The sequence below is a fragment of the Molothrus aeneus genome, chromosome 2, assembly GCF_037042795.1.
Source record: "Molothrus aeneus isolate 106 chromosome 2, BPBGC_Maene_1.0, whole genome shotgun sequence".
Classification (NCBI taxonomy): Eukaryota; Metazoa; Chordata; class Aves; order Passeriformes; family Icteridae; genus Molothrus; species Molothrus aeneus.
This window is the reverse complement of record NC_089647.1, coordinates 33,271,892-33,289,853: the sequence shown is the minus strand read 5'-3', so window position 1 is coordinate 33,289,853 and position 17,962 is coordinate 33,271,892. Positions and strand designations below refer to the sequence as shown.

The 17,962-nt window shown below is 39.8% G+C and overlaps 1 protein-coding gene across 9 annotated transcripts in view; it reads right to left on the bottom strand.

The window, feature by feature from the left end:
* The window catches only part of DLG2 (discs large MAGUK scaffold protein 2), a 988,724-nt gene that overhangs the window by 830,976 nt on the left and 139,786 nt on the right, over positions 1-17,962 (bottom strand). For 7 of the 9 annotated variants that reach the window (XM_066572327.1, XM_066572326.1, XM_066572328.1 and 4 more), the window contains exon 5: positions 9,559-9,657. In XM_066572327.1, the coding sequence (XP_066428424.1) occupies positions 9,559-9,657 (99 nt within the window). Of the gene's footprint in view, positions 1-2,283; positions 2,749-9,558; positions 9,658-17,962 lie in introns of those variants that run through there. The other 2 variants (XM_066572336.1, XM_066572339.1) reach the window with 2 other exon arrangements.

Genomic DNA, 17,962 nt, shown 5'->3' with positions numbered 1-17,962 from the left:
AGTTACTCTGATGAAAATAAAGGCAGTAAGATCAGGATATGGACCAATACAACACTAGTCCAGCTATTTAAATATGGCCCAAAGTAAGATGAACAAATCACTAACTTCTTTCTTTTCAAGCTGTTGCAATATGAAAGTGTTCTGAAACTAGACTTTTGCCATTATTCAGCTCAATTACATATGATATTATGTTGTTTCCACATGCCTGCAAATAGAGAGACGTGTACAATTCACATTGTATCTCATTCCAACACCAACATTGGCAGCAAAGAGTGAATATCTGGAGTTGAATATTTGAGGCTCACTCACATGCTTGATTTTGAGATCATTTCAGACACTCAGTGTTGGATTCAAGAGACAGAAAAGCTGAAAGGAAAAATGTGTGTAGATGGAGTTGGGAGCCCTGCTCAAGGCAGCAGCAGTAGTGAGCTGGCAGTGAATCCATGTTTGTTATTTCCCAGAAGGCCCTGGGAAAATATTCAGAGGAAAACTTTCAGCACCAATTCAGGAAATAAATAAGTGATGTCTCTTGACATATTAAAAAAAAAAAAAGGTACTGGGGTATGTTCTTTTCCAATTACACCATCTTAAAACTTGACTTATTCCCCTGTCCCCAAATCCAATTTCTATGCACCTCCATCCCAAATTCTCTAGGCAAAGCATGGATGCAACTGCAGGTCCCCACTGCACAGGACACCCAGAAGCTCTTGTCTCCAATCACAGCTCTTCTTTTCAACCTTTTGAACTGGAAAATAATACTTCAGCATGTAAAAACTGTATGTTTAGTGTGATCCTGCATCTCAGCCTTGTTCAGCAGTGCTGCAGCTCCATTGCTGAGCGCTTTTCAATGGTATTGCATCAACAGATACCCCCAGTGCCCCTGCTCTGCTCCAGGGGTGATTGAGGATATAGTCTCAGATTCAGCACAGCTTGTGGGAGCCAGGAGGACCTTGAAAGAACGGGAAGTGAATGAGGCCACAGCCTCCTCCAATTTATCCTCCTTCTGTGGCCTCATTCACCTCTTGTTCTCTTCCCATATGGGTTTCTCCACCAGCAAGATGGGAATGACAGCTGGCATCTGTTTCCATGGCTCCACCGCGCTCCCTGCTCTCTGCAGTGGCCACCCACCGCCCATCTCTGCTGCCCATGGGTGCCCAGGGTATATCTTCCTGCCCTTCTCCATGCTACACATGGGTGTCCCCATTCTGCACAGCTGTGACGCAAAAAATGACAGCAGTGATGCCAGCAGTGCTAACCCCTGCTTTGCCTTATCATTTGTGCAGCCTTCAGGTGGTATGGCCACCGCAGGCATTTTGCAAGTCCTCTGGAAACTATGAAATTCAGAAAAAGTAAGGCAGAACAGGGAGCACTGTGCTGAACCCCAAAGCTGGATGTCCCCTGCTAACTGCTCCTTACAAACCCCACCACCACCACGTGCAAAGGCGGCTGCAAACACGCGCTGAGCTGCCTGCCCTGTAGCAACAGAAAGGGAGTTCCCTTATCATCACCCTGCCATTTAATATTAAGTTAGTTTGATAAGTTTGAAGATGTCTCAAGGAATCACTCAGCTTAAGCCTACACCAGATCCTTAGGTTGGGAAGTGTCCCTAACCCTGGTCCTTAGCCTAATGCCGCTGCTGTGGAAAATAAATTGTCTGCATTCATGTTCAGAAAAAATTATTTAGAAGGACTGTTTCCAAACAGTCCAGCTAGATCTAAAATCAGTATAAGAGTGCTGAACTGGGACCTAGGCATTTTTATTTCTCAGGCCTACAGAGGCAAAGTAATCTATGTTTTTTCCCAAAAAAAGCCACAATAAGCCACAAGAAACTTGCATCTCTCCAATCAGAAACACCATGACTATCTAAACTACATCTGATTGGCCCCCTTAAAATCCTAGGACCCATATAATGCCCCTTTCTTTATTATTCTTTAGTTTACAGAATAAACTGATAAGCTGAGAAAATATGTGCAGTATACCATGTATTCTGAAAGTGCTCTAGTTGCTAGAGTTATTAATAGACACAAGCATAGGCTAAGATAAAATATGAAATCCTTTTTGTTTTGCTAGTAAAAAATAAGTAAAAAAACATATAATTTAGAAAGTCATATAGAAACAAACTGCATAATCTACAGATAAAGAGAACAAAATGCTTGTGGAAGCAAAGCTTATTCATCACTTTATCTTGCAACCTGACACAGTACATGCTCAATCTATTTAATTACAGGAACAGAAAAATAGCAGAGAAATATGTACACAGAACAGCAATGTTTCCAGTCCTACCTTGGTCGTGACAATGCACAGACAATCCATTCTGTAAATCTCCACAGGAGTGTATGTAAATCATAAAAATAAATCAGCAAGGGTGAGGAAAGGCTTTTGAATAGCATGAACAGAACCGGAGGCTTGAATCTGCACAGCCGGCTTTTCCAAGTGGGGCCCTCATAAGAAACTCGAGTCCTCCTCCACAATGCTAAAGGCAGTCATGATGCTCACAGGGATCAGTAAACCCACTAGAAATCGTCTCAAGCAAAACTTCCAGGTGGCTTATCAGGCTTGATTGCTGCATTGTTCAATCTGAGATCAAAATATGCTGTTGAATGGTATGCAGCCCTCTAAATGGGAAGATGAGAACCACAACAAGCACAAAAGAGCAAAAGCATCACATTTCAGCCCTAGCTCTGGTTTCACAATTCTGATCTGCTGTTTCAGTATACCCATAAGATTTCCCTTGCCAAGTCTCTCTCTCTCTCAGCCTCTCTCTCGCTCTCTCTCTCTCTCTCTCTCTCTCTCTCTCAATCTCTCTCCCTCCCGCTCTCTCCTTCCCTGTCTTTTTTTTCCTCCCCCCTTTCACTCGCTCTCTCCCTCCTCTTCCCTACTAACTCAGAGCAAGCACAAAACACACAACTATCGGGCCCATCTATCACAGTGCTGTCACTTCTCTGCCAAAACAACTGCTTTGGGTTGTAAGGGGTTTTATTAAGAGCATGATTCCTACAAACACACATTGCTGGAAGTGCATGATTGAAACATGAAGGTGTGTGTGAGAATTCGTGCGTCACAGCTACAATCGCTCAGAATTACTGGGTCAGATTTGGATTTGGGAAGTGAATATAAATAACAGCTGGATAAGGCGAACTTTAGCTACAGCAGAAAATAATCAGTCAGGGGAAAGAACCAGGATTTGCATATTTACACATGCACGTGGATCTGTCAGCACAACAGTGATATAATTACAGTTTACCACCCGTGGAAAAAACCCCTAAATTGCATACATTATTCAAAGCTTTGTAGGGGAACCTTTTTTTTTCCCCCACCTATGAAAAATACATCAAACTTTTAATTAAAAGAAAGCACCTTTAACAACAGAGCTTAAACACTCCTTAAATTCTCTCCCAAACTTTTCTTACATCATTGACAGATTCAAAGACCTAATCTATTTATCTCATTTTCTCTATGTTCTGCTTGGAGTTTTACAGACTCTTTAAGTCCCCACAGCCCTACCTTTCTTGAAGTGATGCTGGTGCAGAGCTTGCCTTTCAGGTGTTTTACATGAATCATTCTGAGTTAGAAAGCTTGCTGTCAACTCTTACGGGCTTCCCTCTCTTCCAGACAGAGGAAGAGAGAGAGAGGAAAAAAAAGGGAGGGAGAGAGAAAGAGACTCAGAAGGGGAAAGATATGTAAAATGAAAGCTCTGGCCAAAGAGAGAGGAAAATCAATGCTCCTATTCACTGGAAAAAAAAATACAGCCAACTGGACTGTTGACAGCAACAAGAGGAAATGTCTAGACACCCATACATTACAATTCACCTTTTCAACACACTGGACAGCACAATCTCCCCTGGGTGTTTTGCTGAGGATCTCTCATTCTCACTCAGAGTTAAAATATGTTTTTAATAAAATAAGTCTTTCCAAGAAAATAAAAGCTTATTTAAGAGTCATCTCTCTTCCATAAATTACTCAGGTTATAACCCTAATATTCCCGTGATTTTTGGAGCAGTGAGACGCTCAGTAAATGACACATATTATTTTGCCAAAATGAGGTCACTGCTACCAAAGTTACAAAATCCATAGTGAATCAGATATGTGGTCAGAGAGCAATCAACCCTCCCCCAACTATTAAAGTCCTGGTGGATACAACATCTTAAAGAGAAAGTCTCCAGAGCACTTAGAACTGTGTCTAAGGCTTTAATTCACTGTGAGCAAACCCATGTGCAAAAAACAAACTTGATTTGCATTTACAGGCTGTGCTAGAACCTCCAGGTTTTCTCCCTACTGAGGTTTAGTCCAGTAGCCAAACAGTCAGACAAGTTTATTAAACTATAGATTACATGAGACAGGGAACTTCCAAACATCCTTGAAGTAAGAACAAATTAAATATCTCCTTAAGAGGAAATTAACCCATTAATGTGGTGTAACATAAGCCATTCTTGTGCTTTAAGCATTATTGTGTAAAAGTAAATTCAGTCAACTCTAAAATCAGCAGATATTTTAACACTTGAGTGTAAAGCACCCAACAGTTTGTTCTCTTCTAATTCAAGCTTATCTAGCTTGAGGTATGAAGTATTGAAGGTATGAAGGTATGAAGTATTTCATACATATAATTACCTAATGACTTGGCTGTAAAATTTCATCTCAGACTTGAAACTGGCATATGGAGATGTATTTTGAAATTGGTCTCTAAGTGCATGATCTGTAAATACTTCTACTTGCAACTCTACTCTTGTGAGATGATCCCAGTGAATGCATGATCCTATTTAAAATTTATTTGAAAAACAGAGGGTTTCAACCCTTTGGGGATGCTTACATGAACGTGACTCACCCAGCTCCCTCAGTGTACCAAAAAGCTTCCTCCTGCACTCCTCCAATTTTTGACTGCCACCTCCTTCCATTAAATATGACAATGAGCATTTAACAGAGCAGGATTTGCACATGTGCTCCTCAAGTTAATACATAATTGAGCAGTTTGCTCCCTAAAATAACTGCCACCTACTTTTTACCCCCATAATCTCCCATAGCCCAAGACAGAAGGAAGACATGCTTTTGGGGATGCAGACCCCCGCTTCAAACTTCCACAGGCTGATTTTGGTTGCCAGGGCTCCTGGTCATAGCTTCTAAGGCACAATGACTGGCAACAGATGACTCATGTCAATGGGTCTCTAGTGTTTCTTCAAAGACACAGTCCCTCATGTCCATTAACAACCTATCCCAGACCCCAAAAAGAGACTGAGCTGCTTAATTTTGTTTCTCCAACTAGATACTTTTTCTATTCATTTTGTCTCCCCAAGAATAAGATTTTTCAAATCATTAGCAGTGCTTTACCCTTCATTAGCAACACCTCCTTCTGCTCTAATTTCTGGAGGTCATATCACTGCTTAGTTCTATTTTCTCCTCTGTTCTTTCAGCCTTCTTCTTATATGTACATATGATCCTGACTGAAATCTACTATAGAAAGGCTTGACCCAAAAACTAAAAAAATTGAGGAGCAGCCATCTGGGGTGAAAAGACATGGTTTATAGTTGCTCATAGTCAACTTAGATGGTAAAAAATAACGTCTGTGATGAGCTCTAACTCTTGGGAAGCTTTAATATAGGAAGAGTAACAACTATTTCCTACTGTGACACCAGTGGTTCTGTGGATCACCATGTGAAAACCATCTGCCCAGCTGACTGCTTCCTTCTTCTCTAATTTTACCAAGGTATCTGTTTTTAAGTCATACAAAAACCAGTAATATGAGGTGAGTGCATGAAATGGGATGGTCTTTTAATGCAGTCTACACTGGACAATTTAATGATCCTTTCTGGCATTAAAGTCTTCATTGTATCCAGGTACTTCCACTTGGATAACCAAAGCAGAGGGTTTAATTAGGCCACTATATTTAGAATCAGAGCCTGCAACATCCCACTGCATTCAATATTTGTAAAAGCAAGCTTCTAGTAAAAGCTAAAAACATTAGAAAATATTCTGATTTTTTAAATCTTTCATTATGCACCTACTTAAACACTTCTTAAATTCTTTTGAAACATAAATATTATAAAGCAAAAACTGTAAAGAAAAATAGATTGCTAAAATTTTTTTTTAAAGCATAACTGGTTTATTTTCTTTTATTTAAAGAGTAGAGATTATGAAAAACAAGACCACTATGGCTCCAAGTTTTGGAGCAGACACAAAGAAAGGAGGCATCTAACCAGACTGTTAACATTGCACTAGTAATGTCAGCATCTTAAAAATTTAGCCAGTGACTATTTAGAGCTCTATGCACCTACACAGAGAACACATGAACACACGCATGGTCTTACGAAAATAGAGAAAGGTTTATTTACTCCTAATGTATCTTAAATTGTGTACTATGGAGTACTTGTTGATGGTATTACATTCCCAGGTTATACTGTCTTTCTTCTTTTCAGGTTCTATATTGCATTCCAACAAGCTACAAATAAATACTTTCCTGATTACGTCTGCTAAGAGGGCAATTGATGTAGTTGGCAAATTATGTCTTTACAGCCAAAGCTCACTTATACCACTTGAACCCAGTTCCTGTGGATACCAACTGGTTACTTAGTAGGTTAACACCAGGATTCAAGTTATCTGAGTAAGTATATGCTACAAGGTAAAATCTCATGAGACAGTTCCTTTATGAAGGCTGCTTTGTGGTACACTTAAAAGAAAAAAAAGAGAAAGAGAGACAGAAACTACTAATCTTGTAGATCCTGGATATGTAGTTAAAAGCTGTATTACAGATGAAATGTTAGAATAAATCCTTCTTCATCCAGAAAGATAAGTTAATACAAATTTCAGAAAGCACGTTCTGTATACCTTAGTCATTCAGAATTTTAATGTAGTTCCCAGGCTGAATCAGAAGCCCAGGAGTCCTGGTGTTAATTTAAAGATCACCAAATTAGCAATTCTTCCCCTCCTAACTGTAGCAGCCCTAAGAGCAGCAGCTCTGCAACTGGCCTGAGGCTCATGAGAGTCTCAGACAGAAGCTATAACACGAATCATTCCCTTCACCAGTGCATGGCAAATTTCACTGCATTTAGCACAATTGATGCTGGAGTCCTGACCAATTTCTCCAGCTGGTAGTTTTTCCAATGAGAAGAAAAAGAGAATTCTCTTTTTTGTAGAGAAGCAGACCTTGCCTCTCAAAGCCTGAAGGTAGATGATAAAATGGGTACAGGGACAGGTGGACAGGCAGCTCCACTCCTTCACCACAAGGTCTGTGCACCCAGCTGCCCACGGACTCAACAGCCACCAAAAAAAATTTCTGCTGCACAGTTCTGGAGGGGATTCCCTCTCTTCTTACCCCAAATACAGTCCCACCTTACCACCCCTTTAGGTAGTATGTGGGAGTTTGCACCACTTTAGACAAGAAACTACCCCAGAAGAAAAACCAAACAAGCTATTTCTGAGACAGTGCAACCTCTCCAGCAGTCTCATTGCCACATGCTCACCAGCTGGGGTCCTATGAGAAGGCAGTATGGCAAGCTGGGAATACAATACGATTTCTAGGATTGTAGGACATGAATTTTCAGCATGACAGAGTATGGGGCAGAGGTCCTTGACCCATCTTAGAGCTCTGAAGGTCCTTGTACAAGAAAGCCTTTCAAAAGCCCTGCAACTTCCATTAGTTTAAAACTTATGCCTAATGCTTTTTCAATCTATTATTTCCTATACAAATCCATAATTGTTTTCTTGTTTGACAGAAATCCCTTACTCTGAAACAAACAGAAGTGCTTCAGTTACAAATGCTCTGCTGGCTTTGTGCAGGCTGGGATGCCCTGCAACAGAATCACATGGTATTCAGGGGCTGTACGTCCAAGGTGGTTCTCAATTCTCAAGATCAATGGTGAATGAAGAGCTCTTTTTCATTCTTGAGCATTCTGCCTGGGGAGGTAAATCTAACAACCAATTGATCATCAGCAACTAAAAACCTTTGTCACATATGTTCAAACATGTAGCCACTCTTAAAGAGCTAGGTGTCACTGTCATAGCAGCCACTAACACTCAAGCACACTCACTTGAAAAAGAAATCAGACAAAATGATGCTTTCAAGTGAACTGACACACTAAACCACAAGATCCTGGAAATGAAAACAAAACATCTGCTATCTACTATCCCATGGTACCGAGAACTGGACAAAATACTACTCACAGCTCTGAACATCTTAGAGTTTGGCAGTGGAGTTGCCAATTTTCAGAGTTTCCTCTCAGGTACACTTTGTATATGAACAGCATGAAAATGTAGTGCATAGAATTGCTGATGGAGAAACATTCAGTCCGGGGTTTGCAGTGGATCTAAGTAGGAGGATGGTGCATTGCTCAGCTGGCCATTTGTAACAGAAATCATGCTGTGAAATAGAGATGACATCAACTACATCCCATGATTTTCACAACATCCTCGTGGAGACAATGTATTTAGGGCATATATCAAACTTTTGATAATTCCTTGCTTTGGAGAAATAAAATCTTCCATAAATATAAAGACAAATTTCAATGAGTATATATGTTCTTGCATTTCAACTATCAAGTACCACCACGCTACCATATGGTACAAAAATTTTTCTGATTGGGAAATTGGGAACACAACAACCCAAGAAACGCAACAACCCAAGAAATGCAGAAAATCACGTTTGAAAATTAGATTATTATTAAAACATAATGAACAGGTAAATTGATCTAGAAATGGAAATAAAGAGCATGGAAAAGCTTTAGACAAGAGGAATAATCCCCAAGTCTCAACTGTTGGAAACAACTATTGCTTAAGTCTACAAGGTACCACACAAGCACACCAGCTCAGTTAATGTCTCTTTTCTCTTCATCATGTTTCCAGCTCGTTTACTTTAAAAGAAAACTTAATAAGTTTCTTTCACTTCAAAAAGGAAAAATACACAATGACTCCAAGGCTGAAAGTCTACATAATAATACCTAAGCCCAAGGGAATTGCTCCAGCCAAGTTGTGAACCTATGAAAATCATGGAGATACTATAATGAAACACTTGTGACTTCACCTGCATGCAGCGAGACAGGGAAGTGTAACACAGCCCCTTACCACAGCCATGAAGTAATGCTATTCAGCAGAGTTTTATGATGGGTATCATTAGGCTGTCCATACAAAAATCAGCACTTTTCTGACATTCAAATTCTTCCAAACTGACTCCAGACCAAAAAGAAACTACAACACAGACTAAGAGACTGAAAACACCTGGAATAAAACCTACTAACTGCACAACAACTTGGACTTAAAAAAATAGACTAAAATGAAACCCCCTTGAGATCAGCAAATCTGTAGAACCGTCACCAATATAAACAAGACTTGTACATAAAAATAAAAATTAAATCCTGCCTAGGTCGGCATAAAATACCCAGGGCTAGCAATATATCACAATAGACTGCAGCTGTAAGCCTCATTCAAATGCAATAATGGACATGCAGCCATTAAGCAGAAATAAAAAAAAAAATCCAGAAGCTTGAATTCACTATGTCCTACACACTTCACCTCCAGCAAAACTCCATTAAACAAGGATTTTATTCTCCATCCAAAAAAAAGAGTGGACAATACCTTTGTCTTCATGTCTACCACATAGTTTTCAAAAGTTGGGTTCTCCTTGTTGCATTCACCACGTTGGCCAGACCCTTCTGATCCATTGGAAGCTGCAGGCTAAAGAACAGGGTGGATAAAACATAAATAAAGTAGCTGAGATGTGTGCTTTAATTCAATTAAATTTAAACATAAAGACTATCATGCACACACAAAAGGGTACCTTGAATTTAGGTAAGTATCAGGTGGCTTATACAGAAGATTTTCACCTCAATGTTTTTTCATGCAAAACTTTCTGTGTTTAATCTTACAGGCACTCTCATGGAAGTCCATGAAAGTCTTAATAGGCTAAATCTGCAAGATGATGCTTATCATAATCTCTGTGTGACCTCAGAAGGCATTCAAGGTGCTCAGCAGCTCTCAGCAACAAAACATAAAGATAAGGAAGGATATTAGTGCCCTGCTAAAAAGACCTGCTGACCATGATGGGGCTCTCATCTGGAGTAGCTGCAGGAATTATAATATATCTCCTTACAACAACAAACAAATTATCTGGTTTGTTTTCTTATTTCTAATTCTTGATATTCACCTTATTTTTTATAAGGTTTCATGCTTGACTAGTAACCATATGTGTAAATCTTTTAAATTCAAATGCATTTTTTTGTTACTTTTCCTTCATTTACACAGATTTCAATCTTACATTGCTTATAGAAAACCCTCATAAAACACACAGTAATTCTTCAAATAATATCTTTGGCAGAAGACATAGTAAATGGCTGTATTTGTTTTTTCAATTTTCTGCTGGAAATCTAATATATTACTGTAGATTTTACATTAAGACAGTAAATATTACAAATGACATCTCTGTTTACAATGCTCTGCCCTGCAATAATGTGCTTGAAGAGGCAGCCTTTGAATGAAATGTGATGACTGCCTCTAACTTGGATCTCAAAAAATCTCTGAGCAGTCTGCAAAAGCACAAACAGGAAAGCAGGGAGGATTCAAACAGAGTTCAGTGTCTTGTGCGTGTAGGTGCCAGGCATTGCAAGCACCCTGAGTGATTTACAGCCATCCTGTTTTAGACTGTGCAGGCAGGAGTGCAGTCAATTTTAACACAACAGGCAAGAAATTGTTAGCATTTTAAGTAGAGCAGCCTTTGCCAGTGCAAGTTAGAAAACAACAAGCCAGTGCCACAGATACAGCCAAATCACACTCGCATGTGCAAATGTTCTCTCCTCTGAATCTCGGTTGTTTATTTAGGGCTCTGTCCAGCAAAAGACTGAGTGCTGGCCCCAGCCCAGCCAACTACTTAGACACGTGCTTTTAGCTTCACTGGAACCAATGGGTGAGTCTTGTGCTCCAGTAAAGACTGTGTATAAAGGTTGGATCAGGTCCAGTAGCTCAGCATTACATGGGGCTAAGTACACAGAACTCCACAAGCTTCCCTCACATGGAGAACCACTCATTCCCTTGGCTGGTTTCTAGTCACCAAAGGGTGTTGAGTATCTTCCATTTGTAATCTGGAAGGGAGTAAGGCATAGAAAGACAACAAGGCCAAAATTTTTAAGGACAGCAGGAAACTGAACCCAGGTCTTGCCTCAGAGCCTAGAGGAGATCCAAGCAACTCCCTGAATGTTTCTTTCAAGAAGAGAAAATTGGTTTTGCAAGGACCTAAAAAGCATGCATAAAATTTTCAGTTCCTCTTTGCTTTCTTCGAATACCTGATGTTTTTCATTGTTATTATTTACAGGCAACAATATAAACTCTTCAAATCAATACATTATTTATTTGCTGTAATCATCAAGACTTAAAGGATCCCGATCCTAAAGGAGCTCAGCTCCTGCAACTTCTCTAAAGGGTTTTGACAAGCTTCAGCAGAAACTTCTATGGTAACATTTATCAAATGAGTGCAGCTGCAAAACAGGATAAGAAACTTACTTTGTTTACATTTTACATGTTTTTCCTCAAATTTTTCACCATTAGTTGGCTCCAATATTTTGAAAGAACATAAAACAATGTCATAAGATGCTATGAAATGTTTCCATTGTTTTCCTTAGGGAAATGGGTCACAAATTCATTGTGAAGAGCAGAAAATCAATGACATTAGGGGGGTTCAAACAGCTCAAGTGAGAGTAATTGTAATAAATCTGGAACATCTCACTATGCCAGTGTATTAAGTTTCAATAATCATTAGGAAAATAATATATGGTTTCCCAACTTAAACAAAGCATATGTTAGAAATCCATCTGAACACCAAGAGATATTTAATTCTCTGTTATGAAATATATGGCACTGTATAATCCAAGAGGCAGAAAGAATACTTGCTGTGCATTGCGACAGATTTATTAAAAACTAACAATGTTGGATTACAGTCTTTTCTTATTCTTGATTACATACAACCTCCCTTTGGAGGCCAACAAAAAGTCTGTCCTGCTTAAAATTATTTGTATACTTTTAGCCAAAAGCTGCCTGCCCATGCAAAAGAAGTGTTTCAGCAACACCTAATTATTCCTGAACCAGGAAATGCAGAATGGGCAGCCCCACCATGACACGCTACAAATGCAGTGGACAACGTGCACCGTGCTCACACATCCTTGCAGGAGGTTCTGGAAATAATGACTTCAAGCTTGAACTACAATTACTGCCAAAACTATAGACTTTTTATCACACCCCTGCATTTAGAGGGCTGGTAGTTGGAACAGCTCTATCTTCCTCTTCACAGAAGAAAGCATGATCTTATTCTCTGCAAACTGGTCAGAGAAACAGAATAGATTTCACAAGCAAATGTAGCAAGGGCAGATCAAAACTTCACTTGGTAACTTTACTCATAGTAACCATGAGCCTTGCAGATCACACCTAAAGCAACCTTCTAATTTTGTGTATAATTAACACTAATCTATTTAGATTACAATTAACAGATTCTATTTAGACCATAATCTCTTCAGCATGTCTCTTTCATTGTGCAAACTCACATCATTATTTAAATATTTATTAATAAAATAATAACCACATTACCTACCTTGCTAATTTTGTTTAATTTTAACAGTGCTCAGTGAAGTTTCTCTGTCCTTATAACACATCTTGCAGGTAGCTTTTTAGGACATGCACAATTGACACAATCAAGTGACAATAAAACTCTGCCTGATTACTCTTTGCCAAAGTACATAGATACGAGTTATGAAAGACTAAGTCGCCAGTTCCACTTTCAGCAGGCAGCAAGTTCCAGTTCATGTCTGAGCCAGCAATCAGACAGAAGGAGCATCTGCCCTCACAGGCAATTATGGCATATGAGGTTTCCATGAGTTTCTATGGGAAGTCCTCCTACAGCAGCCAAGCCATGGAATAAAGGCGTATGAAATCCCCAGTCTAGTGTAAAAACTTATAGAATTTCCAGAATTTATACCGGATATATTAATAGGAGGAACTTATAACCATCCCCAATAGTTACCACATGTTAATTTCTTGGGGTGAAGCCCAAGACTGAGAATATAAAAAATATTTTAAAAAAACCAGGAAACATACGTGCAAACTTTATTCTGCTCTTCCATGGTCTAAGATATTGTTTCCAGAACTTTGAATTTATTTATACACATGGAATGTTTTCTAGAGCAGATGTGGCTAGAAAAGGCTAATCGGCTTTATAAAGGGCCCAGGAGGGTGGGTGGAAGTGTAAGGAACTACATGCAGTCCATGAGCCCAAATAAGTGTGCAACTGCCTTAGAGCTCAGAGAGCTAATGCACCTTCCCCTACAGCCACTGGCTTGGGGAACACTCTCCTCTATGCTATTAGTGAGAGACGTTCAAAACAGAGGCTGCCCAAGATGTCTTTGGCCACTTTGGATCACCAGTTGGTAGCTCTGCTCCAGTCTCATGAGAGCCTGTCAATAAATGCTGGCTTGCCCCAAGTCATTTGCATGAGGAGAGGAAAGGAATAAAAAACCCCAGTGATTTGTTAACTTTTGGATGCTGATATTTGTCAGGAAATCGATCATCTTGGTAACCAAATGCTCCCAGAAACATACTGTTCTGAGAGATACTGCTTGTATTTAATTAACTTTTCTACAGCAAGCATATTTGAAAATCATTAGAACATCTAAAAAGCTACATTTCAACATAATATATGCTGGAATTATCCATTTTGCAGGACATTGATGTAAATTAATTCATTCAGCAGCTATGCTGGAGTAGGAAGCAACCTGAGCTGAACTGAGATGCTCAGCAGGACACTGCTACTTGCAAAGAACATAGCACACCTCTGTGCCAGATACAGACAACCTGCTCACACTCTGTTCAAGCTGTGTGTGAACCAGAGCTTGACTCAAGACAAATTCATCCTTTACAACGTGCCAGCAACAGCACGAATGCCTTCTGTGCCTGTGATCTGTCCTCCAAGCTCTGCACCTTTCTGTTGTACCTATGCAGAGTTGACAGCTCTCCTGAATGTGCTGTCAGCATCACTGGACTACAGGAAAAAGAAAAAAAAAATAAATAAAAGAAAAAAAAATTTTACATCTTGGACAGGGTCTGGGAGACAAGTGGGAGACAAAGCATCATCGAGGGCTTGATGAGTTTTTCTTGCAATGCCATGCAGAGAAATAAATCTAGGCCTAGTGCTTTGCTAGTCCTATTTCTATGCCTCTTATATTCCTTATTACAGGAAGAAATGTCATTCAACAAATTTTTTTGACAAGATATGACTTTCATCAATATCACTGAAAACTCAGACAATCCCAGAGCAGATCATGCTAGAAATAAAAGTCAGAAATATAATCCCACAGAAGTCAAGCAGTTTAATTTGCCTCAGCTGGGCCTAAATTTCAACCCAGAAATAGTATAGCAGAGCTTTCTTTTCTAATTCAGTATTTCTAAGGCCCTATAGAAAGGCATAGTTCCATGTCAAATGATTTAGATGTCAGAAAGGATTTTATTTCCACTTCCACGTTAGGGTTTCTTGTTCATTTTTTGATGACATCAAGGTTTGCTTGCTCCACATCACATTGCATTAGCTCAGACTTTGCAGCTGTCTTAAGTCAGGGGGATGTTGTAGAGCACTATGAGGTCTCATGCCTAAGCCCTGCAAGAATGTCCTTCAGTCTCTTCTGCACCAGTCTTCCCAATATGACCAGTAAACATGAATGAAGAAAAATACACATTTGAGTATGGACTCTACTGTACAAATCACATCACAAGTGCTTTGGGGTTTTTTTAAGTTATTGTATTTGAAAGTGAGCATAAATATCACAATAATATTTAGTTTGCCCTGGAATTTTTATGATTTCACTTTAACTAATATGGATTCAACCTTTCAGAAAATTTTATGACAGCCCTAAAGAGTGTTACAGCTCAGGAACAATTATCTGGCTGTGGACTTGTGTCTCAGAAAGGTCAGGATCTGATTTAATGCTGCTCCACCCTCCTGAGAGCAAATCTTGCTCTCAGTGTGTTTCTGGATGTCAGAATATCACTGGTGAACTTTGCATTTGCTCGTCCCTGATACAGATTTGACCATTCACTAAAAGTTCTCATCCAAGCCATCAGTTACTGGAGTAGGCACTTTTGCTGGACTAATACAAAACCCACACTCAGACCTGATTTCCCTCACTATCTGTATCACACAATTATCTAGCTGCACTGTGACTCTGATCTACAGCAAGACAACTGACTTTCCAGGCAGGGAATTCAGACAGGGAGGAGACAGTAATTCATGCACCAGCTTTTCTCCTCCCAGACAGAGCTCAGATGAAGCTGGCTGGAGTCAGCTGGCCCCACAAACTCAAACCTGGTGACTGACCAGAAGACACACACAGGATTGATTTTGCTGATCCAGGCCCTGTCTCCAGTGTCACTTGTTATAGAATCATAGAATGGCTTGGTTGGAAGGGAACTTTAAAGGCTGTCTGTTCCAATGCCCCTGACACAGGCAGGGACACCTTCCACTAGAGCAGCTTGCTCAGAGTCCCATCCAGCCTGACTTTGAACGATTCCAGGGGTGGGTCACCCACCACTTCTCTGAACAACCTGTTTGAGTCTTTCACCACTCTCATTGTAAAAAAAACCTTATTTCTTATATATAGATCTAAATCTACTCTCCTTTAGTTTAAAACATTTTACTCCTTGTCCTACCACAGCATTCTCCACAAAGAAGTTTGTGCCCATCTTTTTGATAAGCTCATTTTATGTACTGGAAGGTGCTCTAAGGTCTCCCAGGAGCCTTCTCTTCTCCAGGTTGAAAATTCCAGCTCTCTCAGCCTGACTTCATAGGAGAGATGCTCCAGCCCCATCCTCTGGACTCACTCCAACAGTCCACATCTTTCCCACATTGTGATGTGGATGCACTATTCCAGGAGGAGTCTCAGGAGAGAGAAGTAAGGGGGCAGAAAAGAGAAGAGCTGATGCAGAGCTTTATTTTCAAGCTGGGAGACAAATCAAGGCACTCATGTGTCTCCTTCTCCAGGCAGCAGAGACTCACCAAGGTCACACAATGGGGGACTCTGCCATGTGTGATAACTGGGGAGGGAAGGGAAGGGAGCAGGGCACTGTGCAGCCACCAGAGCCCCTGCAAACACAAGCCTTGAGAGGGCTGTTGCTGAAATACAGTCTCCCCTGCTAAGACCTGGCACACTGAATAGCAGAGGTTGGCAGGATCTGATGTGGCAGAGAGAAGAAAATGAGCAAAAAAAAAAAAAAACCACAAAGATGAACTCTGCAGCTAGGATGAAGAGATAAATAATTTACAGTTCAGATGCATGAAAATGACACTCAAAGAATGACAAAGAATGAGACTGGAGAGGTTGGTTACAGTTTTCAGGCAAAGACACACCCCAGCTGTAGCTCTGTGCCAGGCAGATATCTGCCTGCAAGAAATGGAGACAATTAACTAATGTATTGTTAATGGGGTATTTTCCAAAGCATTCGTGGTAGCACTGTATTTAAACTCCATAGGGCAAATTTAGACACCTCTGAACATGAGAATGAATGAGATTAAAACATTAAACAAATAAATGCATTTTCCTCAGCTCACTGGAATCTGAGATCATTCTCCTCATTCCTTTACCTTTCAGCTATCAGCCTGCACTTTGCTGGGCATCAAGAAGATAAAACATAAAGAGTAATTTGGGATATTAAAGATCTATTTCTTTCACATAAAGCAGAAGCTATTACTGAACTCTTATGAAGGCTGGAGGAAAAGGACTAGAAAAATTAAAAGGCTGAACATAATTAATGAATGCTCATTTAGAATTCACTATCATAAAATATCCTGGAAGCAAAATCTACAGCTGAAGAGGGCAGGCTGAATGCAGAAACAAGCTCTGGAAGGAGCTCTATGTGCACTGTATCAAACTCAGAAGAAAGACAGGGAGCTGTGGCTGCTGGGAGATCCCTTCAAGCATGGGGTAATGACACCTGGCAAGAGGCCCTGCAAGCAGAAAGGTCACCTGCAGCAAGAGTGACGTGCTGAAGCACATGGTTTGATTCCAGCTGTGCCCACCTGCACACATTCACAGTGACATCTTATTCATTAGCTTCAGTGGACTCCCTCCACACTTTAGCTCACATTAGTGAAATCACAATCTTGCCATGAAAATGCAACCAGAGCTGTAAGCAAATGCAAATACTTGGAAATAGAAAAAAAAAAAGAAAGTAAGTCATTAATCATTAATTGTAAGGGAAAACATGACTAATTATTTTAAATTAAATAATCTTTGCATGCTATTTTAATTAGCAAGGATAATGTTTATTTTACTTACATAGAAGTTCTGGATACATAAATTCCAACCTACATATTTCAGTTGCCATAACAACTTGATACATTTATTCTCTTGTGTCATTTTTATTGCATCAGTGTAGATTTATATTTTTTTTAACAACCAGGAAAGAAAAAAAAAGCCAACTGCTTTGGTTGCTATAATAACACACTATTTTTTAATTGTGCTTTTCACATTTAATTCTTCTTGAAATCAATATTATTTTTCTCCAAAGATGTTCCTAGCACAGTGTGGAAAATTCACTACCAATTTCAGGGCTCGGTGTTGGGTCTGTCAAAAATCCCAAGGATATGTACAGCCCTTTGGCTCAACTACTACTCCAGTAGTCTCCTCTAGGATATATAGCTTGAGGTCAAGTTCTTAACAGAAGACCTACAGAGCAAGTCTAAGTCCCCAGCTAGTGCATATTTCCCTGAAAACCAGAAATAAATTAAATTAATACCTTTCTTTTAATTAAATTAATGCCTTTATTCAGAAAGGTGCACAATAGATTTGAGGCAGCAAACCTAACTTCAGGGATGCAAAACAGTTTAGCAAATCACTGCAGCATGCTCCAGGCCAGGAGTATCTTACAGAGCAGTTTCCACATTTCACACACACCGGTGTAGCACATCATGAGCTTAACCACACTTTTATCCAGGGACAGAACTGGTTCCTAA